At 33.0% G+C, this 9,129-nt stretch overlaps 1 protein-coding gene across 4 annotated transcripts in view; it reads left to right on the forward strand.

Moving 5' to 3' along the window:
- The first annotated feature begins 5,574 nt into the window (after positions 1 to 5,574).
- LOC106312381 (agamous-like MADS-box protein AGL1) overlaps positions 5,575 to 9,129 on the forward strand; it is an 8,923-nt gene continuing 5,368 nt past the window's right edge. For 2 of the 4 annotated variants that reach the window (XM_013749883.1, XM_013749886.1), the window contains exons 1-4: positions 5,807 to 5,894; positions 6,307 to 6,538; positions 7,975 to 8,056; positions 8,364 to 8,425. In XM_013749883.1, the coding sequence (XP_013605337.1) occupies positions 6,312 to 6,538; positions 7,975 to 8,056; positions 8,364 to 8,425 (371 nt within the window). In that variant the 5' untranslated portion in view covers positions 5,807 to 5,894; positions 6,307 to 6,311. The other 2 variants (XM_013749885.1, XM_013749884.1) reach the window with 2 other exon arrangements.

Here is a 9,129-nt window from a genome sequence, read left to right on the forward strand (position 1 = left end):
TTTTTAAAAATTGGAAGTTGTATTCAGTAGTGATCAGTTTCTTTCACCAAGGCTTAAATTTAGAAATTTCGCCCATTAGTGATTTTTAACGTTCAACTAATATAGAAATGAATACTAAAGATATTAGCTGGTGGAAGTAACCAAATATTTTTCTCCAGCAAAGACCAAGCAAAACGTGAGCCCTTCCAATGGTTTGAAATGACTTGGCACAATTTAAGATATTTTTTAACCAAACGAATATAGTTTTCTTTTATATATATGTGTGTATAATAATACTAAATGCAATTAGTAATCACAAGGAAAGTGATGGAGGTATGGAGCAAAAAGAGTTTCTATTTGTAAAACAAATAGTTAATGTGAACTGTGTAAAGGTTTGTGGATGATTATGACTATACGCATGATTAGTCACCATTTGTTGGATTCCTTGATTTCTTGTTCCCTCATTAAGTTGTCGTCTCATCATTCCTTTTCTTTTTATTGGTTCTCATTTATCCCTTTCCAAATGCAACAAAAACATGTTCAAATATGTATTTCTGCCCCAATGCATGTCATTGGAGTACTAGAGAGATCTGCCATATAAAATGCACTCAAAGTAAAATAGGTTAATGAAATCAACTTGACGAGGTTCAGGCAATCCACGACATCAATCGTCTGAAACTTAAAAAAATAGATTTCAATATCAATTGTAACATTTTTTTGGTCTAACATATCCATTTCAAGTTCTCAAACAAACTCGTTGATTAAAGCAGCTCTTATTGTGACAACCTGTCCTGCAGATCCTATATTTCACAGCGCTGCAACGCACCGATCCTAACTCCTCACCGTGGGAGGAACTGCCTCCACATCCACTGGTAGGTTATTGATACGTTTGACGTTATTCGAACCCAAAACTTCACCATTTAACAATTCTCCACAAGACAAGTTGTCACCAATTGAACTGCAGTTAAAATTTTATAGCCCATTAAGTTCGGTGCGCTGCAGCGCTGTGAAATATGGGGTCCGCAGGACCAGTTGTCACACTTATGGTCACACGTTCAGACAAGAAACAAGTTCACGGAAAGCATTCTAAACGATATGATATCGAGTTATAATTGGCATACGCTCATAATCTAGATTCAATGTATCTTTATAAATATGGAAAAACATGCACTCAGAATTAGATGCGTATTTGAATAGATATAGGCTTCTTTTGCAGGATAAGTTCAACTACCTCATTATTTTTGGTTAGACCATAAAATCATTTTTAAATAGTTAAATTATGTTTTCCTCAAAAGCATAACATCATTTTTAGTAATATGCTTGTAAAATTCTTTGGTTAGACAGCACATTAATTAGTTTTTTACGCGTCTAAATAGCGTATTCACATATGATTTCTGATTCTAAAATTAATGGTATATGTATATAGCATCTTCGCATATGGTTTTAAGGTCTAAAGTTAACTTCTAAAAAGTTGTAAATATACAAAAAAATGTTAGGATAATTTCAAACATTTCTCTTTAGAATAGGTAAAGTCTGGACCGGTCTTGGGATAAACCTAACGAAATATTCGTTTTAGGTCTCCAAAATTTTTGAAAAAATTTCTATACAAATAAACTTCTAAATTTATAAAAAAAAAAAAGTAGACTCCCAAACTATTAAAATCTTTACTAAATGGTATCGGCCCTGGATAAAGTAGACATATGAAAACACAGACATATGAAAACACACGAACAAAATATATTACACAATAGCTCACTTTTCAATTAGAAATCATGTCAATTCTTCGTCGTGACATATCTTACTATTACGAAAATCGTGTTTCCGAACGTGTCCAAAAAGTTAATACTACATTAAATTTAATTTTGTTATCATTGAAAGATTATTCAAGACTTTCAAATCGATTTTGACCGATATGCTCAACAACTTTGAATTATGAGCGCTGTCTAGATTCTCAGGATTTAATTAACATGTACTCCCTCTGTTTTGAAAATACATTTCAAAATACACGAAGTTTTACGATTGTACACAACTATTAAAAAAACTTATTTTTTATCTTAATAATATCATTAAAATATAAATTAAAAACTATTTAACCAATCACAAAATAGACTACAAAATATCATTGGTTAAACAATTTTTGATAAAGTGAAAAAGTGCATTCATATATGAAAACATCGTCTATTTTGAAACATCAAAAACTTCCTAAAACATCATCTATTTTGAAACGGAGAAAGTATTTCATATCAGAGTGACTGCGAACTGAGGTCCCACACAAAATAGAGAAGACTTAATGATGTTCTTCGTCTGGAGTTTTCGGTAGAGCATGTAATTAAGAGGGTGCAAGAGTGGATATCTAAGAAGTCAGGGGAAGCAAATCAAAGAAAGAAAAAGATAAAGGATGATAGCACAATAAATAACTTGTAATGATCCCATGAAGCACAGATAGAACATTTGTTATCCCCTATCTCCCATAATGGATTCAGGTACTAGGAGAAGTTGATATCAATTTAACATGCACGTCTCTTTTATCACAATATCCATATTTTACTGCACCTACATCTCTATTTGTATATTCTGGCCATCCACTCTTTCATGAATACTTTAAATTTCGCTTCCTACTATTTTTGCAATTTTCCTTTGTTTACTTACAAATATTAATTTTAGTTTGATCTATATATGTCCCAAGTTCTAATTATATAATAAATATGCATGTCACTATGTCAAATATGGCTATATATAATTATATAAATCATTTTCACATTTTCATTTTTTTCGGATGATGCTCTCAGATCAAAGTTTTTTCAGCATCCTATTCTTGTAATCTTTTTTCAAAAGATGGGTTTGTTAATTCCACTAGTGAACGTTATTATTGGTGGCATTTTTCAAACATACCTTACACTTAAAAAAAACAAACATATATCAACTTAGCAAAATTGACTTTAACAAACACTGGAATCTATATGTCAAAAAAAAAAAAAAAAAACACACACACTACAATCTATAATGGGAAATTTGAATTCATAACAATAGCAAAAATCGAAACTAAAATTCTAACTATAGCATATGTTAGGCTACGATATAGACTCCGTATTTATGTATAATGACAACCATGCCCCAGACTGCGCGTGAAAAAGTCTCGAGCCCACCGCCTTTTCCATTTTCCTTACCCCAGTAATCTGAACAGTTACCACTCATGTTCTAAACCAAACAAAGCGACAAAGAAAAAATATTTGGAGAGCGTTAACCTTTGGCGCAATAGTTAAAAATCCGGTCGATTTTGGGTACAGAAGGCGGTGGTAAGTGGCGTAGACGGCCCGATTTCAGAGGGAAACGCAAAGGCACCAACGGAGGCAAGTTCAATTTCGTAGCATTATACCATTCTAAAATTATTTTCTGAGAAAACCTGGTGAAGTTTTGAAATTGACACTATATTCTGCAATATATTGCAGATCTGTACGAAAGGGGTGATCGTCCGCTGAGTAGGAAGGTACTTTCTAAACTGTTTCACCGTTACATACAGGGACTTTAATAGACTATTTGATAAAGTAATGTAGTATAGGCGAATTTTTTGCTGCATATGTATCCCCTTTGATTTGTCCAATTCATGTCTGCAATTGAATATGATGTGTCCTTTTGCTGTGTAAATCAAGTATATTATCGTGCATGTTTGTATACCGTGTTGCATGTTTGTATTTTGTATTGTAAATAATGTGACTAAATTGTATAACCTAATCTTCACTAGATTTCCCACACTGACTATACTTATGTTTATGTAGTATAGCATCATGTAAGCTAAAGAAAACTTGGACGCTTGCCAATTGGACTAGTTCTATAGTTTCATTGTCTTACTTTGTATCTGACATGGGTTCGTTGATATAATTTTCCTTATATCCACTTTCTTTCCATTGACATGATGGAAGAGTTCGGTTTCCCAGAACACTTGTTTCAGACAGGGTATGAACCAACATGACAGAAAAGAATAAACAACTACTCCAATTTGCGGTGGATTGAAGTTGTAAAAACAGCGCTTTCGGATTCTCAGCAGGAGCTATTGGCAGAATCTCAGTTTAGACAACTAATGCTTATGGGGTCTCATACATTTTCAGTAATGTTTGCACACCAGTTGTTGTCACGTCAGTTGGTGACCTAGAAGCTGTGGTGGTTTTTAACGATCTGTCCATACTACATTGAATATAGTATGGTCTCCTTCCCGTGTATTCCACCAACTTAAATGCCCACATATATGTTGTGGTGCCTCCTACGGCCACCATATTTCTAGTTTCTCTGCACATGTAACTTATGTTTGTTATGCTTTCTTTTTGAACCCAACCTTATGCATTTCTTTGTAATGCAACACCTAAGCTTTTGTTTATTCTCTTGTCTTTAAAATTACCTATTTTCTACAGGTTTCCTATTTGATATGGCTCAATAACTCTCAGACACTCAATACGTGGGAACTTATTCACTTTCGTGTAGGAAAGTGGAACCTAAACGAAATTGCAGTGTGTTAATATGCCCATACTACATTGACGATATTATAGTCTATTTTGGTGTCTATTCACAAGCCAGATATGGGAAATTATCTATTTTGGTGGCTACCACCCCGTTATTCATAACTCCACTGCACTTGTTACTGATGCTTCGAATACTTACAATTTAGAGTTTAGTTTCAAACTGAGCGGAAAATTACAATATTTTAAATAATTAAATTTGGCGTTAGGACATAAAAGTGAGACTATTCTACCCATATGTTTAGTACAACGCAATTAAGCACATGGATATTACATTCCGTCGGCTTCCACACGCGCACGCGCTTGCAGGGTGATTTTTGTCAATTTTTGACAAAACTTGTCACTTGGATGAGTCCGTACTCTAGCATGGCTATATTGTACATTTTTTTTGCCTCTTATGAATATCCCATAAATTCTCTCATCTATAATAAGTAGTAACATGGACATTTCAGGTTTGGGATCTGTTGAAACTTCATTTTTTCAGTTTCTTCTGTTTAAGTAAATGTGGCAAATTCAAACCAAAACTTCTTTACAGTTTTGATGTCTTGTATTTCTTGTATTTCGAGAAAAATAAACCAAGCTCAAAAGATAAAATACAGTTTAGTTTTACTAAATTAATTCAACTTGGTTGTTGTACTAGACTTGGTTACGTTCAAATGCCATTATTCACGTTGGTGTGAAATAAGTTTTTGTTAAACAATAAATATGAACGCAGATAGATGGAGAGAGGAGCAGCATCTATAATTCATTGAAAACGCAGAAGGGTTACCAAAAAAGGGGAGTTTCCAAAAGATGGTGCTGATGAGAAACAGAGCCCATCCCTCTCCTTTTTTCCTTTCTCATGAAAGAAATTGGATGGCCCTCCTTCAATGTCCTCCACCTACTTACCACTCATTTTTTTTTCCTTATTATTTCAATAATTGATTAATAATTAGTTTCTAATTTCAACTTCCAGTTCTGTAAACAGCAAAAATTATATATACAATCTAACATCTCACTTGTATATATCTATATAAATATTCGTATCTATTTATATGCATGTCTAGAGGATAAAAAGTGTGAGCTTTGTTGTGTATATGTGCTTTTTGACAGTTGCTAGATAATTGGTATGCCTGTTTTTCTTTTTCTGCTATTTATAAATACATCTCAGCTAAGAAAGAACTTGTAACCTTCTGTTTTCTGCAAGTGGGGTCAAAATACCTTCAGAGAAATATTCTTTCAAGTGAAACTCGTAAACCAAAAAAAAATTTACACAAAGAAAGAGAGATATTTTTCAAGAACATTATTATTACGAAAGCAGAACCAAGACTTAAGTTACACTGAGATCAATAATAATTATAATATATATTATCGCTTCAAAACCAGTTTCTCATTAGTAACTTCTCCTTGTGTCCTGATCTCCAGGTAAGGTTGTGAATGATACAGTATATATATTAACCCTAAAAACAAGGTTTATGATAAAATATCTGATCCTTGATTTAACAATTCGTGGGTCTGATATCGTTCTTGGTTTATTTGTTTATAATGTATAAATTAAAGAGTTCTACTGATTATTATACAGTTGAAATTAACCCTAAAATCCCAAATTTGGAGTTCAAAGTTTTTTTCTTTGTTTGAATTACAATCTCAGCTGATTGATTTTTTGAGTGACCAAATCATTTGATATATTTCTTTTGCCTCTCTTGATCTGCAAAAATATTTGATCATAAACTTAAATAGCTATTTTTCAAAAAAAAACTTAAATAGCATCGCTCTCAAGTTCAATCTCCCTCCCCCTTCTTTTTGGTGGTTTATTCATTTAGTGACGATATCACAGAAGCAATGGATGAAAGTGGGAGTAGTCACGATGCAGAGAGTAGCAAGAAGATAGGTAGAGGGAAGATAGAGATAAAGAGGATAGAGAACACAACAAATCGTCAAGTAACCTTCTGCAAACGACGCAATGGTCTTCTCAAGAAAGCTTATGAGCTCTCTGTCTTGTGTGATGCTGAAGTTGCCCTCGTTATCTTCTCCACTCGTGGCCGTCTCTATGAATACGCCAGCAACAGGTATGCTTTTTCTACGTACACCTTGATCCTGCTTTAATTACTTGATTAATTTACTACTACAAAAAATCTTAGTCAAAATGAGCCAAGATTAGGGTTTTTGTTAATTTAAAAATGAACCAAAAATCTTATATAGTTAATTTTGAACCAAGATTAGGGTTTTTGTTAAATTCGAATCCTGAACTTTCTATTTTTTATATAAAAAATTAGATCTCAATAGAGCTACCATTATCTCTCTAGATCTGTACTATATGCAAATAATGAAGACGGAAGAAAGCTGTCTTGTCTTCTCAACTTCTCGTTAGGCTGATCTTAATTAGTTTCACTCTTTTTCTGCAAATCATTAGAACCTGTGCATGTCATGTCAGCTTCTATAAAACACTTTTATCTTGACGACCCATACTATAGTTGGGTACTTCTTGACACGCAATAGCAAGCATTGAAGCATATATGTAAATATGCAAGACTTATGAAACCCTCCTGTTTTTTGAAACTTGGGACATAGCCTAATGATGGGTTGTCACTATGGATCCCTTTAATTTTTTTTCCCAACCCACCAAAACAAATGCAGACCGATAAAAATTCAGTTATATATATTTCTGGAGTTCGTGTTGAGAATATATATTCATTATTATGTTCCATATTAAGTGTCATTAAATGTCATTCTAACATTTTTTTGTTACACAAAAATATCACTTTAGAATTCCAATACAAATTATTATTTTCAGCTTAAATTAATTGTAAAATACATTGATCTTATAAATAATTTTATTTATCTCAAATATTATTGGTCAATATTGGTCAAACATATGTAATTAATAGAAATATAATTACATTTTATTTATTTTCTTAATATGCGTGAAAAATGTAAAAATGACATTTATTTAGAAACGGATGAAGCATATGTGACTATTTAATATATATATGCCCTTTAAAGATGTATATATATATTAATGAGAAGGAGATAACTCAGAGAGAAGTGTCTGAAATCAAAGTGGTATGAGCCAATGGGAATCTCTGGCACTCTGAGATCCATTTATATGTGCTATTGATAACAAGTACTTATCCTTAAAGCATATATTGATGACATTCAACCATGTAATTAATATGCATGGACATTGTTCTGTATTTCTCCTGATCAAACCGTAAGTAATTACCAGTTTGAAACCATCCTTATATAATTGCTGCATCAGCCATTTTTATAAATATGTACATTGAAAAAAGTAGTTTACTCAAGCACAATGTGTGTGAATAGTTTTCTCCTCGTACTGGTCAAAAGACTGGTCCAAACATCAGAGCAATTACATTCCTTTCTTATCGATTTTAAGGTTTCGCCCCCAAAATTAATACTCCAAAACCCAAATCAACAAATGTCGTCCTAATTATCTCTGTTATAAGAGTTTATATTAATTAAATATAATGGTTTCTTGAACTTTTAGTGTGAAGGGTACAATTGAAAGGTATAAGAAAGCTTGTTCCGATGCCGTTAACCCTCCTACTGTCACCGAAGCTAATACTCAGGTACCATTTTTTTTTTGTAACTTGGTCAGGTACCATTCTTGTATAGCTTTTCTCTTACTACTCCTCTCTTTTTTCTTGTTCTTATGATGAGCAATTATTAACGTTGAGAAAGTGATATCTTTTAAAAATGTGTATATATATGTGGTTTATTGTTTCTATGATGATCAATTATGTATTCGTGTCAAAAGAACGTTACTAACAAAATTCTTAACATTTACACCCAAAAATAAAACATTATTAACAAAAAGAGTGGATTCCTGAAATGCTTTGAGACGGTTTTGGTATTTGTATGCATGGAACTCTTCAGTACTATCAGCAAGAAGCCTCTAAGCTTCGGAGGCAGATTCGGGACATTCAGAATTCGAACAGGTATGTAATTATAGCTCTTCATGAGGTTTCACATATGGTTTCTTGTTTTGATCACTACTTTCCTATTATATAGCTGATCATTTCGATTAGTTCAACTGAAAAAAATTATAGAATCTGAGTCACGTCACTTATATTTTATTTTTTTGTCACTGCGTCACTTATATTTAAATTCATTCGAAATTGTTCATTCCAAATAATTTTGGTTTTTTATTTTTTGGTAGGATTGTTAGTTTGGTTAACTTACTCGGAATTGTTTGAATTTCAGCTTGGTTTTGTGATAGATGTATGGTATATGGAACCTTAAATATAAACTTGGTTTACTTTGTTGGGTCCCTCCTAGATGGAGAGAACCAAGTGGGCATGAGACATAATAATAATTCTCATGACCCTTTGCACTGTAGACTCACAATAATAGAGTTTAGAAAGAGAGAGACAAAAGAGAGAAAGAAGAGAGAATGAGGAGAAAACTCGTCAGGCTATTTCAAGACTGGTTTTGGAGGATCAAACGGAACTTGATCGGGCTGATATTTTGTGGGAAGCTTCTTCAGTCAGTGGGTTAGAGATTCACCGAAGGGATTTGGATTTCAACGGTTGGATCTTCTGTTGTCTGGGTTTTAGTGAAGCTGGTCGTCACAGTTCTTCAGCGGGACAGTCTTGGGTGTTTGGTAAATCCAACGGTGAGATCTTCTCTTCTTGAGCTGAAA

The sequence above is a fragment of the Brassica oleracea genome, chromosome C8 (genome assembly GCF_000695525.1).
Source record: "Brassica oleracea var. oleracea cultivar TO1000 chromosome C8, BOL, whole genome shotgun sequence".
NCBI classification, from domain to species: Eukaryota; Viridiplantae; Streptophyta; class Magnoliopsida; order Brassicales; family Brassicaceae; genus Brassica; species Brassica oleracea.